The sequence below is a fragment of the Hemicordylus capensis genome, chromosome 16 (genome assembly GCF_027244095.1).
Source record: "Hemicordylus capensis ecotype Gifberg chromosome 16, rHemCap1.1.pri, whole genome shotgun sequence".
In the NCBI taxonomy this organism is placed as follows: domain Eukaryota; kingdom Metazoa; phylum Chordata; class Lepidosauria; order Squamata; family Cordylidae; genus Hemicordylus; species Hemicordylus capensis.
In genome coordinates this window covers 2,234,351-2,261,608 of record NC_069672.1, presented here as the reverse complement: position 1 = coordinate 2,261,608, position 27,258 = coordinate 2,234,351, and the positions used below count along the sequence as shown (strand labels likewise).

The following is a 27,258-nucleotide window of genomic DNA, read 5'->3' as shown; positions in this document are numbered from 1 at the left end:
CAGTCAGTGCAGGCAATGTGGGGCTAGATGGGCCAAAGGTCTGACTCAGCCATAAGGCAGCTTCCTAATTTCCTCTCGCTGTGCTATCCAGTGGTCCTCGGGCCTGATCCTTCTGGCCAAGTCGGGTGGGGAAGGCAGATGATCAGGGGAGAAGTCGGAAACACACAGACGCGTGCTTTAAGGGAAGGGACGTAGCTCAGTGGCGGAGCATCTGCTTTGCATGCAAAAGATCCTTGGTTCAGTTCCTTGGCTTCTGCAGGGAGGGCTGGGCGAGACTCCTGCCTGGAACCTTGGGGAGCTGCTGCTGCCAGTCTGTGCAGACATGACTGAGCTGGATGGACCAAGGGTCTGACTCAGTAGAAGGCAGCAACCTCCACTCCTATGAGAGAGGTGTCCTGATCCTGGAGAACAGGCCACTCAACTGGCCAGGTGCTCTGGGACTGTAGAAATGAAAGGGAGCATCCTGGCCTCTATCAGTGGCCAGAAGACCATGGGCTACTAGGCGGCACTCTTGCCTTCCCAGGGAAACTGCCACTGGAAAGGCAAGACTGGCCTGGCTCCAGTCATAAGCCAGACCACAAAGCTTGCTTCTCCACTCCCGGCAAGAAAGAACCCGGTACTAGCAGCCAGTTAGCGGCTTCGACAAATTCACAGCTGACCGGTCTATCGGTGGCTACTAGTCCTGATGGTTACAGGCTGCGAGGGAGGATTCCTCCGAGTCCCAGTTGCAGGGAGCAACAGAAGGAGAGAGGGCATGCCTCCACCTCCAGTTGGTGGGCTTCCCAGAGACATCAGGTGGGCCACTGTGGGGAACAGGATGCTGGAGTAGAAAGGTCTTCTTGGGCCTGATCCAGCTGGGCTGTTCTTCTATGCTTATGTTCTTCAACGCACAATGCCTGCCAGCAGCGGTTCCTTGAATTCTGGATGGATGTGAGTCGCTTGGGCAAAGAATTTTTGCCTGGAAAGGAGGGGTGAACGTAAGAACCATCTCACACCTCAAATACAGTCCCCAAATCACACCGGAACATCCTGAAGGATGTTTCCTCCCCCTACCCCAAGGCAGGCTGCTGACCTGTACGTGATATTCGTCGAGTGATCATCTGTGCAGTTTCACAGCTTACCAAAAAATGCCGACACACGCCTTGGCAAACCCACCTCGGAGGGGCTCAAGGGGCAGGAAGCCAGAGATGGGGTCTCCGAAGCCTTGTTGCTTGCCTGCGCTGGGCCATCACATAGGAACAGAGGAAGCTGCCATATACTGAGTCCGGCCCTTGGTCCATCTAGCTCAGTATTGTCTACACAGACTGGCAGCAGCTTCTCCAGGATTGCAGGCAGGAGTCTCTCTCCCAGCCCTATCTTGGAGATGCTGCCAGGGAGGGAACTTGGAGGGAACACATCTTGACCTATCACACAGGCCTGGTTAAATCCCAACCTTTTCTGCGAAGAAAAAGTAGCTCTGCCTCCTTTGACCTCGTCCCTGAGGATCGGGAGGAGGATGCGAAAGGTCTCCAGGCAGATGGGTCCTGTCACTCCAAACAACAGATCGACCCAGCTGGCCACATGGCACACGGAGCCTCTCAAGTCACGTCTCCCTGCTTTGCGCTTAGAATGCTTCCGCTGGGGCGGGGGTGTGGAGGGACAGCTTGAAAGTTTAGGAGAAACATTTCTCCGCTGAAAATATTGGGGCCTAACCAAGCATGCGTAATCGTTTGTGATGCGAAAGGTTAGCGCGGCTGGGGAATCCGACTCCAGAGCCATCATGCCCAATTTCCTCTCCTCTTTGTCAGGAGCTGACGATCGGCTCTGATCTGGTGCGTGAATGATGAACTGTGGGATGCACGATCAAGGAGAAGCTCCATCAGGAATCCCACCCTGGAGACCACGCCAGTCCCCGAGGCAGCAGTGGAGACATCGGCAGGTTTCCCAGACCCCTGAAGGAACTTCCCAATATCACCAGAGCACACTCTGCAAGGACAGAGGGCCCTTTCACTGGGGGTGCATCCTGTCCAGGGAGGGAGAAGCAGAACAACACACCTCCCCAAGGCAGCATTTCAGCCCTCAGTGGGGACACAGGAAGCTGCCTTCCGCTGAGTCAGCCGCTTGGCCCAGCTAGCTCAAGGTTGTCTACACTGACTGGCAGCAGCTCTCCAAGGTTGCAGGCAGGAGTCTTTCCCAGCCCTCCCTGGAGATGCTGCCAGGGAAGGAACCTGGGACTTGCTGCACGAAAAGCAGATGCTCTGCCATTGACCTGTGGCCCCATAGGCGGACTGGGGGGTGGGGGGGGTGTTGCTTCTAGGGGTGGGGGTGGGGGTTCAACAAGAAAGATCTTTGCTCTCTTGGCATCTCTGCCATTCTGTGAGATGCACCGTGCTTCAATTTTCCAGATGAAATGCTTCATCCGACACCAAACTTGGCACGTAGGCTTCTTACTAGTCTGACTGTGCTGTTCTTTCTTAAAGAAAAAAATAAATTGGTAAATAAGTGCTGTTTGCAGGTTAGCTGCCCTTAATTTGATTCTCAATCCACCTAACGCTCTCCCAGTCATGGCAAATTGACTCAGACAACTTTAGCAAAAAATGGGTTGTATAATAAAGCCCAGAAAATACGCCAGGATGGGAAATGCCTGGCCGCGCTGTCGGGGGGTGGGTGATTCAGATCGTGGGCGCCGCGTGCCCCGTGGAAGGCGAGCCGCCCCTTCTCTTTGCCTGCAGCTGTGGTATCCAGGCATAGATTTGTTTTTAAAAGAATGGTACCATCTTGTTCCTTGGAGAAAACAGGGCAGGGTCATCACGCCCTGCCTACCCTCTGGGCTGCCTTCCTATCTGACAGGAAGGAGAGCTGGTCGGGTGGCAGCAAGCAGGACTTGTCCTCTTAGCTAAGCAGGGTCCGCCCTGGTTGCATATGAATGGGAGACCAGAAGTGTGAGCAGCCCTGGAAGATCTTCCCCCCTCGGAGGATGGAGCTGCCACTCTGGGAAGAGCAGAAGAATGTTTCAAATTCCCTCCCTGGCAGCATCACCAAGATAGGACCAGATTTTTTTTTTTTTAATAGGACAAGATTTTTTCATTGAACCAACCAACAAACTACCAAAGCATACAGCAGGGCTGAGAGAGATTCTTGCCTGCAACCTTGGAGAAGCTGCTGCCAGTCTGTGTAGTCAATAGCAAGCTAGATGGACCAAGGGTCTGACTCGGTATAAGGCAGACTCCTCGGTTCCTCCTGTTCTGCAGCTCTCGTTCAAAAATCCAGAAAGCAGGAACATGGACCTGATTTGCCCTTCTTCCAGTGGGACTATTCAAAGCCTGGGCGGGTTTTACTGTGATCGGCTGCAGGCACAGTGCCATGAAAGGCAGCACGGATGCCGATCGACCTGGCCCGTGATCCTCAATGAGACTCTGAGCAAGCTGGCAGCTGGCTTCTTATCAACAATCGTGAAAATAGGCAAACTTGTTGAAATGTTTGCATCATTTAACTGCCTGTAGCAAGGGCTGACCCATCCACCAGGCAGACTCAGGCTGTCGCGAAGGGCACCTTGTTCTTGGGCGGAGGGGGGCACATAAACAGTGCCGGAATAGAGCACCACCCATTTCTCTCTCTCCCTCGTCTTGCACCCCTGAAGTGGTGTAAAGATGTAAGACGTAATCCTCCGGGGTCATTTCCGGCCAACATTTTGCTGCATGAAGCAATTTTGTTTATATCTATCTATCTGTCTGTCTGTCTGTCTACACACACACACACACACACACACACACACACACACACACACACACACACACACACACTATTCTGCAAATGGTCATGGGAAATCGATGGAATTGTGGAGTTTGGAGAGGGCAATGCGGAAGACCTGGAGAGAAGAGTACATTATTTCCTTTCTCTTACTTCTGCCTTTTTAAAGCCTTTGTTTGCCCTCCAGGAATCTAATTCCCCCCCCCTCCCAATTCCCATTCACTCAAAGCATCATCATCCGCGGCTTCGTGGTCCACAGTTGTACCCGCGCAGATAATGAGGGCCTCCTGTCCTGCTTTCCAGCTCAAACGCAGCCGGGATCTGGGCTCAGTTGAAATGGACGGCTTCTCCACCCAGGCCCTAGCAGGCTCCCCAGTGACCTGCTTCTGGTGATGTTCCTTGGCAGAGGAAAGTGAAGGGGATACTACCACACAGGAATGGGCACTCTTGGCTCTGCAGCTGTTGCTGAACTACAACTCCCAACAGCCTCCAGCCACCAAATGTGGGAGTTGTAGTTCCGCAGCAGGTGGAGAGTCGAGGGTGCCGACCCCTGCTCCAGAGGTTCATCCCGCATCGCCACGCCACTCCCGTTTCTACTCCCCAGTCAACAAGGCAGATTCCCAGCCGGCGTACGGACTTACCGCTGGGAGCACTGGCAGAGAAGAGGCTCCCCCCACAGAAACCGCTGGATCCATCGTGCGAGGAGATGACCCGAGATCGGGAGGGAGGCAAGGAGTCGGACTTCCTCAGCCTCTGCTCGCACAGGTGGCCTGCAAAAGAAGCCAGGAGTCAGCCCCCCAGGAGGACAGGAGCTCTGGGGAAAGGAGTAGGTAGCCGTGTCCCCTGCAACAGGGGATCCCAGACCTTGCTGACTACAACTCCCAGCATCCCCAGCCAAAAGCCATTGCCACTGGGGATGCTGGGAGTTGTAGTCAACAGCGGAAATTACCGGTTACAGGGAACGCTGGCAGATAGGTACAGGCCGTTGTTAAGGATCAGGCATCTTTTCCCTTCAGCCCCCACCCCAATTAATTTCTTGGTCGAATCCATATACGTTTTTCTACCTGTGGGGGACCGGGGCTGTCCTTTGGCTTGGGAGGAGTCTTAGCTCAGAGTGCTGCATGCAGAAGGTCCCACATTCAAGCCACAATACCTCCAGTTCTAGGATCAGTGGGTGGTGGGCGGGGGGTGGGTGGGAAAGCTGGCCACATGGTAGTGATGACGAGCAGGAATTGTCCCCTCTACTAAGCAGAGTCGGCCTAGGTTTGCATTTGGGTAGGTGACTAACTGGGCAAAGAGACACCTTTTTAACATGGTGATGCTCTTTCGTTAGCAGGGGGAGAGCAACTGGCCCTATCCACTCTCAGCACCGTACCCTTCCAGTGACTGTTGCTGGGGTCTCTCTTACGTTTCTTTTTAGATTGTGAGCCCTTTGGGGACAGGAATCCATCTTGTTTATTTATTATTTCCCTATGTAAACCGCTTTGGAAACTTTTGTTGACAAGCAGGATATAAATATTAGCTTTATATTTGTATTATGTTGTTGTTGTTGTAATAAGATATTCCCCTTAGGGGATGGGATCATCACTCAATGGAAGAGCATTTTGCATGCAGAAGGTCCCAGGGTCAATCCCTGGCAGCATCTCCAAGAGAAGGCTGGGAGAGAGACTCCTGCCTGCAACCCTGGAGAAGCCGCTGCCAGTCTGGGTAGACAATGCTGAGCTCGAGGGACCCGGAGTCTGACTCAGTCGACAGCAGCCCCCTGTGTCCCTATGATGGGCAGCCCTGTGAGTTTCAAAGCTGTGAACTCCACTCCGAAAGTGTGGCTCTGAGTAGCTGGGGCTTTCTCTGCGTTTCTCTTCCCCTGCCCGCTCCCCGCCTCTTTTCCTCAGATCTCTCAGCGCTCGGGGCGAGTTCTTTTTGACAAGAAGAACCAGAACAAATAAGACACAGAAAACAAAGTCTTCTTTCCCTGCAGCAAAGTTAATAATGAAGGTGACAGAGCAGGCTGGGGTTCATCTGGCTCCGGGGGAACCATGTGCCGGGAAACCGTTCAAGGACGCCAGAGCAGCCGAGGCCCAAACCACCCCAAAACTCAGCCTCGGAGAGTCCTCGCCTGTAATCTCCTTCCCCTGCTCTGTCCCCTTCTGGCACCGGAGCGGAGCTCAGCAGGCTGGCTTTCAGAAATAAACACCTTGCTGCAGAATAGCTGGCTTATCAGCCCCGTAAAGAGGCCGGCGGTGCCTTTGATCTCGGCCTCAACCTGCGGGCCACAAAATCTGCCCAAACGCGAAAAAGACTTTTTAGAGGCCCCCGTCTGAACTGCCAGCTCCTTCAGAATGGGGGGGGGGGAAGTTATCAAAGGAGGCACCTGAAGGCTTTTCTGAATAAGAGAGGCTTTGATTTGCAGTGAGCGGAGGAGCCAAGTTCCTCCACAAGAGAGGTGTGTGCGCCTCCGTGTCCTGGATGCTGGCAGTGCCTCAGCTAAGGAGGCTCGGCTCCCTCTGGATCAGTCCCCCACAGGCGGGCTGGTTGCCCTCGACTCCGCCAGCCCCCTCCTCCAGAGCAAATGATCTCTCACAGGGCTGCCTCATCCTGGGTTCTCCTCCCCAGATCTGGTGGGGCACCATCTGGCCAAAGGCCATTAGGAACATAGGAACACAGGAAGCTGCCATATACTGAGTCAGACCATTGTTCTATCTAGCTCAGTATTGTCTGCACAGACTGGCAGCGGCTTCTCCAAGGGTGCAGCCAGGAGGAATCTCTCTCAGATGTTGGAGAAGCCAGGGAGGGAACTTGGGACCTTCTGCTCTTCCCAGAGCAGCTCCATCCCCTGAGGGGAATCTCTTACAGTGCTGCTCACACTTCTACTCTCCCTTTCATATGCAGAAAGGGCAGACCCTGCTTAGCTAAGGGGACAAGTCATGCTTGCTACCACAAGGCCAGCTCATCCCCATTGTGATTGGGGATGATGGGATATGTAGTCAAACAGAATCTGGGGACCCAAAGGTGGGGGGACCCTGCTCTATCGCATCTCTAGAGCCTCTCCCGGTTGTTGTTTGCTGGGGAATTTTTATATATATTATATTTTTATCCCATTCCATTCTAGCCACTTTTCTGTGTCTTATTCATTAAAGCAGCCAAACAAACCCAATAAGATGAAAGGGGCGGTGGGGAAGAGAGAGAGAAGATGCAGCTAGCAGTATGAATTCAATGCAGCAACCGTCAAAGGCCTGTTGGGACAAACAGATCTCAAGTGCGGTCTAAGCGGAAGCAGGGTCTGCCCAGGAAGGGCGTTCTGCAGTCCCAGTGTCACTGGGGAGGAGACCCTGGCTGATATACCACACAAGGACTGTTGCTTGCACAAATACACACACACACACAATGCAAAAGTGATGTTGCGCAAGAGTAATCTCATTGGGTATAATGGGCTTGCTCCTCTGGGAGGAGAAAGCCTCCTGCCTGCAACCTTGGAGAAGCCGCTGCCAGTCTGTGCAGACAATACTGAGCTAGATGGACCAAGGGTCTGACTCAGTATGCGGCAGCTTCCCATGTTCCTAGAGATGTGCCAACTGCAGAACGGCAGTTTAGAAGCCCGAGGGAGGCAAAGGATGTTGACGAAATGAAGAGGACGAGAGGGGGAGGTCCAGGAGGCCTGGGACCGAGCCATGGTCTGGCCATCACCCCTTTTCGGTGGCGGAAGGGCAGAAACTGATCCGGTGATGGCAAAGGCCCCTTCCGGGACACAATCGGACTCCTGCCTGATAAGCCAGGCATTTTGTTCTGCGTGCAGAAAGCGGCCTCACTTCGGCTGCTCAATCCGGCCGCCCCCAAACATGTATGAGGATTTTAAAGGGGAAAGAAAAGGGCCCCGCAAGGTCTGGCTGTGAGATCAAATGGGGATCCCCCTGGCCGCAGCTCCCTGCTCAATCTCCTCCCCCCCCCCCGGTGCAGTTCGGCGGTTCTCTCCGCCCGGCCTGCCATTGAGCGGGATTGATGGCCCCCGTCCCGCCCTGGCCCCCGCTCCCCGCAAAAGAGCTTATCGCCCTCTTGCAGGCAACGTATGAAATGCCAATTTATGAGAGGGGAGAATGGGAGCTAATCTTTCTTCTGAAGATAAGAGTCTTCTCTCTCTTTTTTATTTTTTAGAGGACCTGGAGTCTCTCTGCCTGGTGCGGGCGGCGGAATTCAAGCACCTGCGACGAGGCGAAGGCTCTTAGGAGCCGGGTGCCTCTCCCTCCCAGGGACGGTGCCGAGCCGCTTCCCAGACCTCCTGAGCTCCCTGCGCCGCCGTTCCCCTGGCATCTAATTGAGTGTCGCTGTTTCCGGGCCGTCTCCTTCAGAGCCGCCGTGGACGGGCCATTTGTAAACAAGCCTAAGTAGAATGGATGACCGGTGCGCTTGCATCGCGGTGCAGCAACCGGGTGTCATTACTGTCGTCAAGGCGTCGGGGGGAGATAAGAGGCTTTTATCATCATGGGGGAGAAGTCCATCCCCCCCCCCCCAGGAAGCAAAAACTCTCTCGGAGCAGCCTGAACGGTTGCTCGTTTGGTTGCAATGCTGCGGCCGGTCACAGATCTCTGAGGGCGGTTCACACGGTCATAATCAGGGGAGGAGAAACCTCCTACCCTGATTCAGGAGAGAGACGTGCTGCCGCAACTGTGATTGGGTGTAAGCTATCCCCTGAGCTAAGCAGGGTCCGCCCTGGTTGCATATGAATGGGAGACTTGATGTGTGAGCACTGCAAGATATTTCCCTCAGGGGATGAAGCTGCTCTGGGAAGAGCAGAAGGTTTCAAGTTCCCTCCCTGGCTTCTCCAAGATAGGGCTGAGAGAGATTCCTGCCTGCAACCTTGGAGAAGCCGCTGCCAGTCTGGGTAGACAATACTGAGCTAGACGGATCAAGGGTCTGACTCAGTATGTGGCAGCTTCCTATGTTCCTATGAGGGAAACGGCAAGGTCGGTGCAGGGCAGAGTTCTCAAACTCAGCACTTGGCCAAGGGAGGAGGAATCCCCGTCTGACCCAGCTCCTCCATCCCAGATGATCACTACCTCAGGGGAGGAGCCACCATTGAGTGGACAGGTTCAAAGAACTCAGGAGCCGTGCCTCACGCCCCAGACACGACCCCCCTCTGTCTGACGTCAGACGCGGGGGCCTGATTTAGCTCCCGAACAGGGCCATGTGGCCCCATTTTTGAGCTACACCAGCCAGCACTGCCTTTGCATCATGGTCAGAGTGACTCTCCCTGCCTTTTAAAGGGAGGTCCGGTTAGGGTTGCCACCAGCTCATCTGGGGGCGACTTGGGGCTGGGCCTTCTTTGTGGCTGCCCCAGGGCTCTGGAATGCACTCTCTGCCAAAATAAGAGCTTCTCCCTCTCTGACTGCTTTTTTTTTAAAAAAGCCTCAAGACACACCTGTTTTCTTGGGCTTTTAGTTAAAGCTGATTTCAAACTGGTTGTTTTACTCTGTGGAAAACTGTTTTAATTGTTTTATTCCATCACTTGTTTTAAACTGCTTTTATGCAAGTGTTTTTGTTTTATTTCATAGTGTAAGTTGGGTTGTGTACACCACCTAGATAGAATTAATTAATTGATTGATGTGTGTGTGTGTGTGTGTGTGTGTGTGTGTGTGTGTGTGTATGAATGATTGTATATATCATAGAAATAGGATACATAAAAACAAACACACATAAGGAAGGGTTCTCTCAAGCCCCTGACAACTTCTTGAGGAGGTCCAGGAGGCTCAAAGGAAGCAGGTTCTTCCAGAAAACAAAGGCAAGTGACAGAAGACACAGGATCCTCACCAACGTTGGCCAGGTTGAGGTGAAGCCGGCCTCTCACCACGGCGTGGACCCCAATGGGTTTCACGGCCCCGTGCCTGAAAGCCTCCCCGCTCGTCATGGCAGCGTCCTGCTTGTATTCCAGGGTGATGACCTCCAGCTCGTGGTGGATCTGGACCGCCGTCCGGCCCTGGCGCAGTAAGTGCTGTGGAGCAGAGAAAGCCCACTCTCAGTTTAGGGCAGCTTTCTTGATGGTAAGGCCCAGGGGGCAGTGGCCGCCCCATCAACCCCAACTCTGACTCATGGCTTATTGGGCCCTTGTGAAGATTGGGCCGAAGCTGAATCCTCTCTCTGCCCAGTCCCCCGGCACCACGTGGAAGCCATCATTCCCACGGGGCAGTGCTGCACTCTGCCCAGCCTTAAAGGGAGCCGAATCCTCTGGAGCCCCTGCACCATCTTGGAAGGCACGCAGAGCGCTGGGAAATGTAGTCCTTCGCAGTGCTTTCCTCTAGAGCAGCGATTCTCAACGTTGGGTCCCCAGACGTTATTGGACTTCAGCTCCCATAATCCCCAACCAAAGGGCACTGGGCCTGGGGATTATGGGAGTTGAAGTCCAAGAACATCCGGGGACCCAACGTTGAGAATCCATGCTCTAGAGCACTGCTTCCCAGCCTGGGGGGCCTCCAGACGTTGCTGACCTACAATTCCCACCATCCACAGCTAGATGAGGATGATGGGAGTTTTCCTCTGTGCAAAGATTTTCCCCAAATCGGGGGGGGGGGGGAGCAATGCTGTCACCTCTTTTCTGTCTCTCAGGGGGGGGGGGGTAGATGTTGCCAAAAATTGCTATCAGCATTTGTCCCCTGAGATGGCACCCATGCCCAAAACATGTGGGGCCGGCCCAGGGATGAGGAGGCCAGCCCTCCACACGGCCCTAGGAGCTGTCCAAGTGCTGATCCTGCCCTGGGAGCTGGCCGTGGTCCTGATACTCCATTAATCTCTTGCCCTGGACCAGTCCCCTCCCACTGCTGATTCCTGGAACCCAGGAACCCCCTGCCTGGAACAGAACAGCACCTCTCCTGGAGAGGAGAGCTGGTCTTGTGGTAGCAGGCATGACTTGTCCCCTTAGCTAAGCAGGGTCTGCCCTGGTTGCATTTGAATGGGAGACTTGATGTGTGAGCAGAACTGCAAGATCTTCCCCTCAGGGGATGGAGCCACTCTGGGAAGAGCAGAAGGTTCCCAGTTCCCTCCCTGGCAGCATCTCCAAGATAGGGCTGAGAGAGACTCCTGCCTGCAACCGCAGAGAAGCCGCTGCCAGTCTGTGCGGACAATACTGAGCTCGATGGACCAATGGTCTGACTCAGTATGTGGCAGCTTCCTATGTTCCTCCTTTATGCCACTGGCTACCACTTGCAGGATCAGGGAAGTCTGAAAACACCAGGGCAGCTGCCACATCCCAGAAACATGCTTGTTTCGTGCTTGTGCTGGATATTCATTATCAAGAGACACCATCGTTGATTAAGGTACTGTAATTCCAACTGGACTGGCCTTCTGCCTGGCTGTGGCTACAAACAGGGAGTCTTAAAAGACACAGTTAAGAACTCACCTCTGAATGTTCTCAGTTTTAATAAGCTTAATAATCAGTCCTGGGGCTCCTCCTCCCCGAGAACCAGTGCCATTTCAAGAAGTCGGGCTCCTACCTTCAGCTTCACAGCAGCCGATCCAACAAGGAGCAAGGAATCTCCGTCCCAGGCGTCAATCTGCAGGGAATGCTCAGCGAGGTAACGGATGAACCACCTCTTCTCGCCTGGCTTGAGGAATCCGGGGTCCACCATGTATTTCAGCTGGAAGCCCGGGGAGGCTGCAGAGAAAGAAAGCAGCTTGTCACAGGCCATGGCAGTCCCTGCCCCAAGGAGCTTGCAACAGCACTGGAAATGGGTCTGCCGAAGTTCCTAGCCCTCAAAAAAGTGGAAACCCATCCCCACGTTATTCATATTTAGCTTTGTCAACTCCACTGGCTCACAGCCTGCTTCCAGGCCCATTTCAAACACTTGGGCTTGGGACCAGGTTACCCAAGAAAGCGCCATGCCCATATGTCCCAGCTCAGACCTTAAGATCTTCTTTGGAGGCCCAGCTCCAAGTGCCCCAACCAAACAAGGTGAGGCGGATGGCCACTAGGGAGAGGGCCTTTTCAGTGGTGGCACCCTGTCTATGGAACAGCCTCCCTGGTCAGGTTCACTTTGTTCTTCAAGATGCCAGGTGAAGACATTTCTGTTCACTCAGGCTTTTTAAAAAATGTCTTTTGTTTGTTTGTTTGTTTTGGACCTTATTGTAGCTTTTTGTTTTTATGTGTTTAAATGTATGTTTTATTCTGTTGTTGTTTTACTTCGTGAACTGCCCAGAGAACAATTGTTATGGGATGGCCAATTATTATTATTAATAATAGGCAGTCAGGTCCTGAGTCCATCTGTAAGAATCTAGGAAGGGCATTTTCTACGGCCAAATTGACCAAACTACTTGACCAGGTTTCAGGAAGATTTAGGCTTTCAGGCCTACACAGTCAGAAATGTTTTTAGACATAGGCAGTTTTTCAAACAGTTTCCAAATTGTCAGAAGATGCACTTTTCAGAAGATTCGACTTAGTGGCTTTCCAACGTGGGTGAGATTCTACATCAAAGAAAAAGTGAAAGGGCAGAAAGGATATGTTGGTGTATTGACCACAAAAGTCCCTGTCTGTTTCTCTTGTGGAAGATCCTTTGAAGTAGATTTTTGTCAAAAGTACCTGATGCCAATATACCTGTATTAAATTGTGCAACTCCTATGTAAATCATGGTCCGAGGCTAATTGGCCAATTGTATAGGTCAAGAATCTGCTGACTTAATTTGGCCAGTCATTGCTGAAACAAAGGAACAAATTTGAGGGGGTGATGCCAAGACAAGATAGAAGAGTGGGGCAGACAGTCAGAAAGCGAGGAGAAGAGAAGCAAGGGGAAAACAGGCATGCAAACTTCCGGCTTAGTATAGCTAGGGTGTTTTTTTTTTTTGACAGATCTCCATTTAGTGTATATGACCAGAGTGTGCTTCCTGTATCCTGAGAATTGCATTTTGTTGCTGACTTCTGAGATGGTCAAGAAATTGGGTGAGAATAAATATCCTTGATTTTTTACTTCTTGTCTGTGTGTCTTCTTGGATCCCAGAGGGGCAGAAATCAGTCAAAGATTAAGAAGAAGAATCTAGACCTTCTGAATGCTCTTTTTCCAGTTGGAAGGAGGGGATTCTGATCTATTAATAGACACATCTGACACATCTGAGCTCAGTCTTGTCTCCACTGACTGGCAGCAGCTCTCGACGGATCTGGGCAAGAGCCACTCCCAGCTCGACCTGGAGATGTTCCCAGGGAAGGAACCTGGGACCTTCTGCATGCAAAGCAGATGCTCTGCCACTGAGCTCTGGCTGCTCCCAATGGACACACGAAGCTCCCTTGTGCAGAATCGGACCTTTTGTTCATTGAGCATATTGTCAACACTGACTGACTCTAGTCTAGGGTTTCATAAAGGAGTCATTTCCAGTCCTTCCAGGAAACCTTCTGCATACAAAACACGGGCTCTACTGCTGAGCCATGAATGCTACCGAAAAAGCTGCATTATACTGTCAGACCCTTGGTCCATCTCGCTCAATATTGTCTGCACTGACTGGCAGCGGCTCTCCAAGGTATCAAGCAAGCAAGAGTCTCTCCCAGCCCTGCCTGGAGATGTTGACAGGGATCGAACCTGGGACCTCCTGCATGCAAATCAGATGCTCTACCCCTGAGCTACAGCGCCATCCCCTAGGAAACTGCTGTCTACCGAGTCAGACAATTGGATCATCTAGCTCAGTATGGTCTACACTGACTGGCAGCAGCTCTTCAAGGCAATAGTCTCTCCCAGCCCAGCCTGAGATGCTGCCAAGGATCGAACCTGGGACATTCTGCATGCAAAGCAGACGCTCTGCCACGGAGCCCCATCCCCTAAGGGGAATATCTTGCCACACGCACATGTAGTCTCCCACCCAAATGCAAGCCAAGGCGGACCCTGATTAGCAAAGGGGGGCATGCAACTTCACTACCACAACACCGGCTCTCCAGATGGGGACCAGACTTTTGGAAGAATGTCCTGGTGGTGGCACGCCCTGCCTCGTGCTGCGGGGTGAGAGGCTTCCAGCAGAGGAGGCTGGTTGCCTGCCACGAGGCAGAGCAGTGAGCCAGCTCCATTCTGGGCCAGAGAGGAAGGGCTGGATTGCCACGGGAGGAGAGGCAGGATGGGGCACGAGGAGGCAAAGGGGGAGCAGTGGGGTGACAGTCAGAGGAAGCCTCTGCGGAGAAATGGAGGAGACTGGGAGGGAAAGGCAGGATCAGAATCCAACCCCGGACAGCTTTCTTTTTCCTTTAGAGCCCTCGGTGAACAAGATGCTGGAACTGCAACTCCACTTGAATAACCAGAACGACTGAGGGGACGAGGAGAGCTTCGGCTAAGGAACTTTTACAGCCACACAGGGAGCACTGAGGAGCCTTCCACCCCCACCACCACCCCCCCTTTTAATCTGCGTAAACAACTCCACATGGGAGAAGGGAGGCTTGATGAACTGGAGATGCTCCGGACGAGGCAGGACATGGTTCTGCCCCTCTCGGGACCAGGTTTCTAATACGGCAATAAAGTACTTGGCGGAAAGGAGCAGACTGGGTGGTTACAGGCTGGCGGCTCAGATGTGTGGGGCTATTTTGGTGTTTTCAGATCTGCCTCGCTCACACCAGAGTCAGCATTCTGGCTCTCGAAACTGCAGCCCTGGTGCTTGGCATGCTGTCCTAGTTCTCCAAACAGCAGGCTGCCCAGAAAACCCGGGCCTGGACTGGACCACTCCGGAGTGCAGGTGAGGCCTTCCGGGATGGAATGCTTCTCCACCCCCAAGAAACAGACAAATGGAATGAGAGCCGTTTTCAAAGACCCGAAGGGCTGCCACACAGAAGAGGGAGCAGACTGGTCTCCTTGCATTCAGAATCCTATTCCTTTTGTGCAAGTGCAGGGACCACTTCTCAGTAACTCTGAGAATTCAAACGCTCTAGTTTCTACGCGGTAGGTGGGGTGCCTTGAGGTCAATGCCTTTCCTTAGAATTCTTGGGCTCTCCCTTGAATACTGAGATACCTGGTTTTCCAGGATTTTGAAACGGTTTTGAACGTTTTAACTGTTACTTGTTTTGTGGCGTTTTGTAGTCTCTGCGTTTAATTGTTAATTGATTTTAATTGTTTTGTTTTAATGTAAACCTCCCTGAGCCATTTTTGGAAGGGTGGTATAAAGGTAAAGTGTGCCAACAAATCGATTTCGACTCCTGGCACCCACAGAGCCCTGTGGTATAGAAAGCAGATACATACATTCAGAAATGAAAGGTTGGTGGTGATCAAGGGCAGGACGCAATTCTATGTTTCAAGTTCAAACATCAGCTTGATCGCCCATGTTTTTAAAGCAGGCAGGAGAGATGACTCTCGCATCTTCGTGGAGTAGGTGCCCTGAGTACAAACCACTACTATGACTACTACGACAACAACGACATATATATATACCACTTTTCAGCAGAAGTTCCCCAAGCGGTTCACACAGATATTAATAAATAAATAAAATGGCTACCCTGTCCCCAAAGAGTTTGCAATCTTAAAAAGAGACGTAAGGTAGATGCCAGCCACAGTCACTGGAGGGATGCTGTGCTGGGGATGGATAGGGACAGTTGCTCTCCCCCTGTATCTGGAGCTCTGGAAAGCTCCAAATGTTTCCCAAAGGGGTTGGAGAAGTTCAATCCAAACTGGGCTCTGCAAGTTCGGGTTCAGACGATCTCAGAACCCCTTCAATTTGGGTTAAGTCGGACGATGTCCTTTGGAGTCTTGGAGGATTTACGCTTATGCAGATCTAACGAGGGCTGGACGACGAAGCCTGGTCTGGGGATGAGAGCTGGTCTGGGGATGGATGACTACATGCGAGTCCCTGTCTGCTGTAAGATATTCCCTTAGAGCAGGGTTTCTCAACGTGTGGGTCCCCAGATGTTATTGGACCTCAACTCCCATAATCCTCAGCCCCAATGGCCTTTGGTTGGGAATTATGGGAGTTGAAGTCCAATTACATCTGGGGACCCACACGTTGAGAATCCCTGCCTTAGAGGATGGGGCCATAGCTCAGTGGTCAAACATGTGCTTTGCATGCAGAAGGCTCCAAGTTCCCTCCCTGGCAGCATCTCCAAGAGAGGGCTGAGAGAGACTCCTGCCTGCAGCCCTGGAGATGCTGCTGCCAGTCTGGGTAGACAATACTGAGCTAGATGGACCAAGGGTCTGACTCAGTATATGGCAGCTTCCTCTGCTCTTCCCAAAGGTAGATGGGTTGCTTGTCCTACCCACTCAATGGCCGTGTGAACAACCCTACTTGGAGGAAGGTGGGGGAAAGATTGGTGCATACATCAGCTTAAGTAAGGAAAGGTTTCTGGCCATTTCTGGTGATGCTGCTCAGATCCTAGAGAGAGGCAGAGAGGAAGGAGGCACAGCAGAAGCCCAGGGAAAGGGAATGCAGGGCGGGTAGGAAAAGAGGCTGGGATTTGGAGGCGGGGGGAACCGTTTCCATAGCAACTGCCTACCAGCTGCCTTACCGTCATTCAGGCTTCCATCGTGGTTAATCTGCACCAAGGTGTGGGAAGAGGTGACGGCCGAGGTCGCCCTGGAGGCCTCCGCCCGGACCAGCTGCAGGCGCGGCGTCGTGACCGGAGGGAAGCGGTAGAACTGGAAGGTGAAATAGACGGTCCGGGGCCATGTCTCTGGGCTGGTGCTGTCCTGGGTGGTCCTGTGGGGAAGCGGCCCGGAGAAACAGGATGGAATCCGACTCTCTGGGTCCAAGCCAGACGGTGCCACCATCTCCAGCCAGAGGCCGACGATCCCCGCAGGCGTGCGCCATGAGAAGACATCTGTGTGCCAGGGTTCTCACAGAGCCAGCGCAGAGCAGGGACTCGTGCAGAGACCCAACGGGCAGCCTGCTCTGAATGTGGGTCCCCTTCATTTTCAAAATGGATTTCTTGCTGACAGCACATGGAGGCAGGGGTCCTCAAACTTGGGCCCCCAGATGTTGGACTACAACAACTTCCATCCACAGCGGCCACTGGGGCTGATGGGAGTTGCAGTCCAACATCATCTGGGGGCCCAAGTTTGAGAACCCCTGCCTCCGTGTGCTGCCAGCAAGAAATCCATTTTGAAAATGAAGGGTGCTTCAAGTGAGCTTCAAGAACCCACCCTCAGAAAAGGTTGCCTGTTGGGCCTCTGCACGATTCCTTGCTCCACTCTGGCTCTTTTCAAACAGGCTTGACTCTGGAAGAGAAATCCTGCTGCTTCTCTGCATTGGGTGCCACTGGAATCCCCTCTTGAGGCAAACTCGCTGAAGACCAGGATGGTCTTGGAAGCTCTGTACGGCCTTTCTGTCTGCACTGGTTTGGGGGGGGAAGGTCAGAGTTAAGCTCAGAAAAGGGGGGGGAGTCCAGAGTTTCAAAGGAATGCTTCCTTTATTTTGCTGGGTTTTATTTTCTTAACTGCCCCAAATTTTCAGAAAGGGGTGGGCTATACATCTAAATAAGTAAGTGAGTGAAATCCTGTCTTCCTGGTGGCACTCTAGCCAGAAGACAGCAGAGTGCAAATTCCAAAGGATCTTGTTAGGGGTGTGTGTGTGTGTGTGTGTGTGTGTGTGTAGAGAGGGTGGGAATTAAAAAATAAGAATAAAGCCTCTAGCCCTCATGGCTATGGAGACACAACTAGAAACATGCACACACAGGTCTTGATGGCATCCTAAGGGCCAAGATCAGGGCTTCTCAATCTCAGCCCTCCAGCGGTCTTGAACCTTAACTCCTGTTATCTCCAGCCACAGTGGCCAATAGTCCGGGATGATGGGAATTGTAGTCCAACATCTGCCGGAGGAATGAAATTGTGCAACCCTGGTCAAGCTCTTCTAGTTCACAAAGAAAGAAGAGGAGACCACCGCAGTGCCCATTTCAGCATTACAGTCTGATGTAAAGGGGGAGTTTGTTTCGAGGTGCTCCAGAGTCACATAGGAATCTCTCAAGTGGGATATTGGCTGTCTCTTTAGACTGCTCTGCATGATCACGTTTCCATGGTAGTTGCTGAAACTGACACACACACACACAAAATAAAACCCGACTTCCTCAAGAAATGCTGCCTGGTGTGGATCAGGGCAGGGTCGTTTAGCAAAACAGAATAAGGATTGAAGCTGTCTATGTTTTCCTTAGAGCTCAGCCAGATTTGCTAAGCTTCGATGTCTGTGCAGAAACATGCATGTTGGGCAAGAGAGAATTTTTCTGTGGAGAGGAATGGAAATCATGCAGAAAGGGAAACTGTTTCTCTCGGATTTAGCCAAATGGACTAACTCAGAGATATCGCTGCCTTCCCAAACTGCTCCCTTGTGGACTGGTTCAGGAAGAACAGCCTACAAGAGAAACTCCCATTTTTGAAGCTTTTTAAAAAAGAGACCTTTTGAAGCTTTGTGTATCAGCTTTCTTGTGAGCAGTGCTGGGTGATTTAGTTTGGAAGAGAGGCGACTGTGGGGAGACATGATAGAGGTGTATAAAATTATGCATAGAGTAGAGAGCGTGGATGGAGAGAAATCTTCCTCCCTCTCTCACACCACTAGAACCAGGAGTCATCCCATGAAACTGAAGTCCAGAAAATTTAGGACCGACAAAAGGAAGTACTTTTTCACACAGCACATAATTGACAACAACAATTTACACACCGCTTCTCAACAAAGGTTTCCAAAGCAGTTTACATAGAGAAATGATAGATAGATAGATAGATAGATAGATAGATAGATAGATAGATAGATAAGAACCCAGTGGAATTCTCTGCCACAGGATGTGGTGACGGCCACTAACTTGGATGGCTTTCAAGGGGGTTTGGACAAATTCATGGAGGACAGGTCTGTCAATGGCTACTAATCTGGCCTATAGCTCAGAGGCAGAATGCCTCTGAATCCCAGTTTCAGGTGAGCCACAGCAGGAGAGAAGGCATGCCCTTAGCTCTTGCCTGTGGGCTCCCAAGAGGCATCTGGTGGGCCAATGTGTGAAACAGGATGTTGGTCTAGACAGGCTTTGGGCCTGGTCTAGCAGTGCTGTTCTTATGTGTCCAGGGCTTGAGCATTATAAAGGGGAACACTTTTTAGGCATCTGTCAAAAACAGGTGGGAAACAGCAGTATTTTTCATTAACAGCAAAACCAAACCACTCTGAGGATTTCAGCTCAACTCTAGGATAAATTAATCCCAGAACAAAGTCTCTGGAGCTTTACCTGGTGAATGCAAGGAACTGCAAGATGATTTCGTTGCTCTGCAAGAGATCGGCTTCCTCCCACTGCGGGTTGATGTTCACAGGGTCTGTGGGATCCACAATTGGAGCTGGCTTCTTGTTGCAGTCCAGGATCTCGGGAAATCCCGATGCCTGCAGGCGGGCCAGCGAGGCCCGTGTCAGGATGGTGCTGGGGCTGAAGAAGAGGAGGGGGTTGGAGTTGGGGAGAAATCAGGTGCCACCAGAGACTCTCAGGCTCCCAGGGGAGCATCAGCTTGGTGGCTGTCACTGGGGATCTGGCAATGGTTAGGGAGCATGCTTCTCCTCCAACCTGACACTTGGATGTTCTTGCTGTGGCATACATTTTGCAATCCTTTGTTTCCACCATCTTCTCCACTCCCCTCCCCATCCCCAAGCCATCTTTGAAAAACAAGTTCCTTTTTTATGTCCTTGCTGCCCGTAAGACTGAGTGTTCCTTCCTCAATAGCTTTTGAGGAGCTCCCAGATCTTGTCAAACAGCTGGACCTTGTGAGGAGCCAGTTGGAGGTGGCAGTATTAGCCCAAAGGCTAACTCCGTTGGCTAACAGGACCTGCCTCACAGCAACGTAGGAAGCTGCCTTACACCATCTAGCTCAGTACTGTCTACACTGACAGGCAGTGGTTCTCCAGGGTTTCAGGAAGACGTCTTTCCCAGGCCTTCTTGGAGATGCTGCCAGGGACTGAACCTGGGGCCTTCTGCATGCAAAGCAGATGCTCTACCGCTGAGCTATGGGCAAATCCTCAACTTAGGAAGCTGCCTTATACTGATTGATTGATTGATTAAGTGTCGTCAAGTCGGTGTTGACTCTTAGCAACCACATAGATACATTCTCTCCAGGATGATCTGAGACTCTTCTACTGAGTCAGGACATATTCCATCTCACTCAGCATCGCCTGCCCTGACCGGCAGCGGCTTCTCCAGGGTTTCAGGCAGGTGTCTTTCCCAGCCCTATCTGGAGATGCTGCCAGGGAGTGAACCTGGGGCCTTCTGCATGCAAAGCAGATGTCCTGCCACAGAGCTACAGCCTCATCCTAAAATGAATGATAGGAAATGCCCATGGAAATGCACAGGTTCCTTCCCAATGTCCACAGGGATGCGTGGGATTTCCAGCAGGCCCTTGGCCATTCGGAAGTTCCATGCATTCCATGGCCACTTGGTCCACCGAGCTCAGCACTGCCGGCACTGACTGGCAGCAGCTCTCCAAGATTCCAGGCAGGAGCCTTCCCAGCCCTACCTGGAGAGGCTGCCGGAGATGGAACCCAGAACCTTCTGCATGCATATAAGCCGATGCTCTTCCACTGAGCGACGGCCCCTCACCTTCCCGAGGGTGCTCCCAGGGCGATGATGGGCACTTGCACAGGGGTGAACGGCAGCTCCTGGAGTTGGTCATCGGTCGAGGATTCCTGGAGCAGGGAGTGGTGGCTGAGGTCAGCCTCCAAGTGGGCGATGCCTCCACGTGGGTTCTGCTGCTTGGAAAAGGAGAGAATGAAAGGACGCCTCTCCAAACTGCAGCTGGACATGGGGGCAAGAGGACTTTACAGGGCCAGCTGGAAATATACGGGCCACCTAGTCCAAATGTGTCAATCTGCTTCACCCCACAACCACTCCTTCCACACCATAAGCACTTGAGAACAGCCCGGCTGAATCAGGTCTAAGGCCTATCTAGACTAGCATCCTGCTTCCCACAGTGGCCCGCCAGATGCTGCTGGGAAACCCACAGGCAAGAGGTGAGGGCATGCCTTCTCTCTCTCTCTCTCTAATTTTTATTTATTAAGAAGATAAGAAATAAAATAAAAAAAAACATGATTGCATTAACATCTCTTGCGCTTCCAAGAGTTACATTTGAGACAATACAAATGACGATCCAAGGTTCCACTTCCACCCTTTGCCCCTCCTTTGCCCATACAACAAATAATTCAAGGAAGTATAAGCTATAAGTAATACAGCAGTCAACCCGCGTATTTTAAAAAACCAAATCTTGGGTGTGGATGTTGGCCCTGTGCTATATTGTAATTTATGAAAGGTTCCCACGTTAACGCAAATGGCTCATCTGAATCATTCTGCAAATAAGCAGTGACCTAAGCCATCGAGGCGTATTCCCGTCGCTTTAATAGCCATTCATCCAAAGTCGGGATTGCCTGTGACTGCCAGTTGCTGGCATAAAGAATCCTAGCAGCAGTAATCATATATAAGGACAACTCCGTGGATTTCGTAGGTATACTAACTACAACACTTCTCTCTTACTGTTGCTTCCCTGATACTGGTATTCAGAGGCATCATGCTTCTGAGACTGGAGGTGGCCCATAGACGCCAGACTAGTAGCCATGGATAGACCTGAAGACACCAGTTTCTAACCCTCCCGAATGTCCTGGCAACCTCCTTGCCCTGTCTGCCTGTTCCCAGCCTACACAGAAGCATCCAATCCGTTTCCGATTCCCCACAGAGATGTGTCCAGAACTGCCTCCCCTGTCACCCCCTCTGCCTTCCACATCTCAGCAGGAATGTGTTTATTCTACAGTTCCATACAAGGGCAATGGAAGCACACAGCATGGTCCTGGGGGGAGGGTCCAGCTTGAGAATCCTGCCTTTCATTTAAAAAAAAATCTAGTCCTCATGAGTACAAAGATGGGGTTGAAGGGCAGGTGGACTCTTGGATGCTAGGGAGGCAGCTGAATAAGATTCCCAGTGGTAGAGAAGAGGAATCCCGTGACCTGGATGGCTCTTTTTCCCTCCCCAGGACTACCAGAAAAGATTGTGAACAAGCAAACACATGCCAAACAATGTGATTTATCAAAGTCCCAGAATTCTGCTTTTCTGGCTACAGAATTCTCAGGTTACAGAATTCTGATTACAGCATTTTCGGCACAAAACTAACCCTGCCACTCTCGCCTCACCCTGGTTGCTGCCTTAGATCCTGACTTTGGATGGTGCATCTGCCACTCTGATCCCCTTCTGGCTGCTCTTCTGGACCACACCCTTCCCTCCAGCCCAATGAGAGTGACAGCCAGTTCCCCTGGGTCTTGGAACCCTCAACGTTTAGTGCGACGACATGCTCTCCGTTCACATGGGAAGATAGGAATGGGGAACAGACAGAGCCTAAACTGGGTGTGTACCCTAGAGCAGGTCCCAGAATGCTTTGCAGCTGCCGGGGTTACAAGGAAGCTGCCTTCTTCCAGGTCCGACCACTGGTCCAGCTAGTTCAGGATTGTCAGCACTGACTGGCAGTGACTTCTCCAGGGTCTGAGGCAGGTGTCTCTCCCAGCCCCACCTGGAGATGCTGCCAGGGATTGAACCTGGGACTTTTTGCATGCAAATAAGATGTTCTACCACTGAGCTGTTCTGCATGCAAATAAGATGTTCTACCACTGATGTTCTCCATCCCCTAAGGGGGGTATCTTAGAGCACTCAAGTGTGGTCACACATCCAAATGCAAATCCGGGCACATCCTGCTCAGCAAAGGGGACCATTCGGGCTTGCTGCCACAAGACCAGTTCTCCTCCCTGGGAACCCTGACCTTTGCGGCCTGGAGCCTGACACACACTCTCAAGTCACATGGGGAGACAAGGAAACGGCTTCGAGTGCCTGTCCTAGGGCACGTCCCAGAATCCTTTGCAGCTGCAGCGGTTCCAAGGCAGACCGGTCAAGGCAGATCAAGGGTTTCCTGAAGGCATTGTGTTAGGAAAGGACGGCCTTGGCCCACAGGGAGGCATCTGAGCCCATCTGCAAGCCCCTACAAGGACTGTGGCATTGAAGCCTTTACCTCATATATCTGCATCAGAGCCTCCGAGGAGTGCGAGAGCGTGGCACCGCTGGCCGGCGGCAGTGGGGGCTTGAAGGAGCAGCTCGCTGGCGAGGCCGACAGCTGGGAGATGGACAGCTGGAAGAGAAGGACTGGTGTGAAGAGGGAGGCATCCCCTCCTCCTGTGGAGGGAGGGCAATCTTCCCAGGCTGGCGAGCCACTCCAGATTAGGCACTGGGAGATTTATTGACCTTATCTTATTTAATAGAGGTATATGCTGACATTCTCCACAAATGAATTTATGGACGCTTACCACAAAAATCACTGTAAGACAGAGTAAGACAGAGTCTCTAAAGGTGTAGAGGCGCAGGATAAGAACATCATTAAAACAGGACAATCACAGATCAAGGAAAGCGTTAGGGCAAGGTGTGCTGAAATGGGAAGGGAAGCCTTCAAGTTTGGTTTAAAATAAAACAGGGAAGGGGCAAACCGAAGATCAAGGGGCAGGTAGTTCCACAGAGCCGGGCCATGGCTGAGAAGGCTCACCCAGGTGTTACCGGCAGTCGTGCTTCAGAAGGTGTGGGGACGCCCCTCTCTGCATCATCTCATGGGCCGGGCAGAGCTGCAGGCAGTCCTTCAGGTACCTTGGCCCAAAGCCGTTAAGGTCCAGATGCTGGGATTAATCCTGACTTGAGGAGAGGCAGCTGCTGAGACAGAGGACGCCAGCAGGGCTATCTGAGTCTGGTGAGGGTTTTTTGCAGAAACTGATGTTTCTGAGAAGCTGGCAGAGGCAGCATGAGTCAAGTCTGGATGTGACCAGGGCATGGATAACCGGAGGAGCGTGCAGAGTTTAACGCAGGTCTGGGGACAGGGTTCACGCAGCCCAATCCCTAAGCACCTTCACTCAGAAGTTAAGCCCTACTTGTTTCAAAAGAACTTACTTCCAAGTAAATACTCTCCAAATAGCAGCCTTACAGCTTAACCCAGGGGTTCTCCAACATGGGTCCCTGGATGTTGTTGGACTACAACTCCCATCAGCCCCTGCCGCAATGGCCTGCCCAAGGTCACCCAGTGCACTTCTGGAGGGGTTGGAAACAGCCCCTCCCTGGCCCGAGTCCAACCGCTACGCTGAATGGAGCATACCAGCTTTTCTTATACAGTACACAAAATGTATTTATTTTTTTTAAACAGGTTTAAAAGCATGCCAGCAAGCAACTGAGTGAAGGAGCTGGATGTATTCTTCTGTGCAAATGTGACATCAAAGGGGAGAAAACAGAAGTGGCCACAGCACAAAGCTCGCCTTTTATCCGGCAGTCTATAAAAATGGGATTTGTGCAATATCAGCTTTTCATCCACTGATCGCCAAGCAGAGGTCACAGAGGGGTTGGGTGTCCCTCTCTTTCTCTGCCTCTGCTCTGCCTTCAAATCCCCACAGCTTTTCCTGGCAAGCCGACCTGCTAAGCTCCTTTATTTCTTCCCTGCTCTTTCTCTGCTGGAGCCGAGATCGTTAATTTACTGGGGGGCGGCCCTCCGTGAAAGACGAGGACAAGAACTGGGACTCCACTCTCACAGCAAAATACAAAACAGGAAGCCGCTGGTTCCCAGACCATGTGCTGGAAGAGATGCTCGTGTGCTGTGAGAAATGCATTACTTTTTCAAAAAAGGCCTCCTCTAAGTCGGCAGAGGAGGCTGCCCGTGGCACCTCTGCACGATTCACTGCTCTGCCTTCGCAGTCCTCCAATCAGCCTCTGCTAGAGGCAGGGAACTGCTTCATTGGATCACTCCCAGTGCAGAAAAGCACCAGAACTGCTTCCCTGCAAAGGATGCTGCCCATTGTATCGCTGCATGCATCTCCGTTCTGGACTCACCCTTTCCCATTCAGCCTCTACTGGGGACAGGTAATACTTCTGCGTCTCTGCACTGTGTGTGATGGGATAATCCAATGATGCAAAGAGACGTGGCACATTTACTCTCTCTGCCAGAGTGGTGTAGTGATTAGAGTGCTGGACTAGGACTGGGGAGACCCGAGTTCCAATCCCCATTCAGCCATGAGACTTGCTGGGTGACTCTAGGCCAGTCACTTCTCTCTCTCAGCCTAACCTACTTCACAGGGTTGTTGTGAGGAGAAACGTAAGTATGGAGTACACCGCTCTGGGCTCCTGGGAGGAAGAGCGGGATATAAAATGTAAAAATAAATAAATAAATAAATAAATAAATAAATAAATAAATAAATAGAATTATTATTTTTAGAGGAGGCTGTTTGCTGTCTCTCTGTTTGGGTCACTGCTCTACCCTCACTCCTGTCCAATAAACCTGCTGCTTTTCTGCCCACTTGGACCCTGAAAAGTGCTACATGACTACTGAGTATTATTCCATTCAGGCATCTCCAAATCCACATGCCAGTTGGCCAGGGGCTAGTACCCCCAGCCCCCCGGCAAGCAGGATGCCCAGCACCACACAAATCTCCTCACCAGAGAGCTCGTTTCCACTGCCATTTTTGACAAGGTAGGGAACAGCAGGCATCCTTTCCGAACAGTCAGAAAGAGGGGCTCCCCCTGTTCCTTACCGTCTCCATCTCCATCTCCCAGTGCAAATGACAGAAGACCTACTTTTCTCCTAAGCCCTCTGCCTGAGTGCCAGAAAAGGATCTGAGGGAAGGAGAAGGGATTGGTGGCAACCACAAATCATGGCTGGCTCATGAATGAAGCCTAAATGTGTGCCTTCTTGAATACACTCATTCATTCACTCACTCATTCATTCACCCATTAACATTTATATCCCGCTCTTCCTCCAAGGAGCCCAGAGCAGTGTCCATGCTTATGTTTATCCTTACAACAACCCTGTGAGGTAGGTTAGGCAGAGAGAGAAGTGGCTGGCCCAGAGTCTCCCAGTGAGCTTCGTGTGGATTTGAACTCGGGCCTTCCTGGTCCTAGTCCACCACTCTAATCACTATGCCGTGCTGGCTCTCTTTAGATCATCACATTTGCCCCACCCCTTTCCCTAGCTTTCCGTAATGAGCCAACTACAATTAGGAACCCCTATCCATCATACACTTACCCCGGGACCTTGGGAATAATCCTGCGTGGAAACTAGCATTGAAGGGGAAGCTGGAGAGCCTAGGAGGGGAGAGAGAAAAGGGAATGTTAGGCACAGTTAGCTGGAGGCAGAGCCGTGGGGCTGTCAAGCAATTCTCAGGCTCTCTAGGCACTCTGGAAACAGTCACCGTCGCCTCCCTAGAAGATGTGGAGGGGAGTACCCTGTACCCCAGAGCAACAAGTCAGAGGCCTTGCTCACAAAGCCGTTTGAATCTGGGTTTCATGTGGGTTACCAACACAGAAGTAATTGTGTGATCCCTTGCCAAGGTGGGAATCCCGAGTCATAAACCACTTGGGCGTGGATTCACATAGTCACTTCAGTGCTGGTAACCCACATTAGACCCAGATTCAAATGACTGTGCAGGCAAGGCCAGATTCCTTCAGGAGAGCATGGAGACTTCATTGTTTGCCCCTCAACCACAGGTATTCCACAGCGTGCTGCATCTGAACATGGAGGTTCCATGCAGCCATAGAATATTAAACTCTTCTTTGCTGATTTGTCTGATCAAACCCCTCCCTGAAGCCACCTAGGTCAGTGCCATCAATTGATCTTGTGGCAATGAGTTCCCTACGCTGTGTGAAGGACTCCCTTTTGTCTGCCCTGAATCTACTGCCAATCAGCAATTAGGATGACAGAGGAAGAAACCGTTCTCTCTGATCCACGGTCCCCACACCACGGAAAGCTGTCAAGCCTCCCCGCTCCTTCCACACTCAACTTAGTTCCCCCCCCCCAAAAAAAAACATCCTAAAACCCCTCCAATGCTTTAGCCCTTCCTCATTGGGAAAGTGCTCCAACCTCCTGAACGTCTGCTGGCTGTGGAGAATTTGTGCACCTCCTTATTTATTTATTTTTTTTTAAGAGGGAATAACGATGGGCTGGATAATGCCATTGATAAAACGACATCAGTGTCCAGAGAGCATGATGCCCTTGGAAGGAGTAAACACGGCGGGAGCACATGGGGAAGGGGTGCCATTCCAAGCTGGGCTCTTCAAACAGGGGGGCTGGCTGGGCCGGGCCCAGCTGGAAAGCGTCTCTGTGCAGTGAGGGGCTCTGCACCCCCGAGAGATTCAACTTGGGCGCCTTCTGCTTCCCGGGCCCTCTGTCACCGGAGAGCGCCGTCTTTCCCCCTTACAGCTGGTTAAACGAGCTGGGTAATGAGACGTGAACGTTTCCGAATACTTAAGGTTTCGGCGCGGCTTTGACATCCTTCCTTGTCACCGCTGCCGTCTGTTCAGGCCTCCGCACCCTGGAGGCTGCTCGGGGAGCTGCCAGGCTGCCGTCAGGCTTGAAGGGGGCTCTCTGGGCTGGGTCGGGGTTGGAACTCAGCACCCCTTTTCGGCCCGCCTGACGAGGCGGCAACAGCGGATCGGCAGCCCCAGCGGCTTCAACGTGGCATCACAGTTGGCCGGAGCTCAAAACCTGCACATCCTCAGAAAGCACCTCGCCCCATATATCCCAGCCTGCTGACCCGCTGGGGGTCTGAACGGGGGTCTGTCTGCCTGTCACCGTATCTTTGCTCAGTTTGAGCA

At 52.0% G+C, this 27,258-nt stretch overlaps 1 protein-coding gene across 4 annotated transcripts in view; it reads right to left on the bottom strand.

The window, feature by feature from the left end:
- NPHP4 (nephrocystin 4) overlaps positions 1–27,258 on the bottom strand; it is a 117,282-nt gene that overhangs the window by 24,374 nt on the left and 65,650 nt on the right. For all 4 annotated transcript variants that reach the window (XM_053280691.1, XM_053280690.1, XM_053280692.1 and 1 more), the window contains 8 exons: positions 25,691–25,749; positions 22,655–22,771; positions 20,212–20,360; positions 18,859–19,050; positions 16,168–16,358; positions 11,208–11,368; positions 9,532–9,712; positions 4,371–4,499 (listed from right to left, as the gene is read on the bottom strand). In XM_053280691.1, the coding sequence (XP_053136666.1) occupies positions 4,371–4,499; positions 9,532–9,712; positions 11,208–11,368; positions 16,168–16,358; positions 18,859–19,050; positions 20,212–20,360; positions 22,655–22,771; positions 25,691–25,749 (1,179 nt within the window). The remainder of the gene's footprint in view (positions 1–4,370; positions 4,500–9,531; positions 9,713–11,207; positions 11,369–16,167; positions 16,359–18,858; positions 19,051–20,211; positions 20,361–22,654; positions 22,772–25,690; positions 25,750–27,258) is intronic.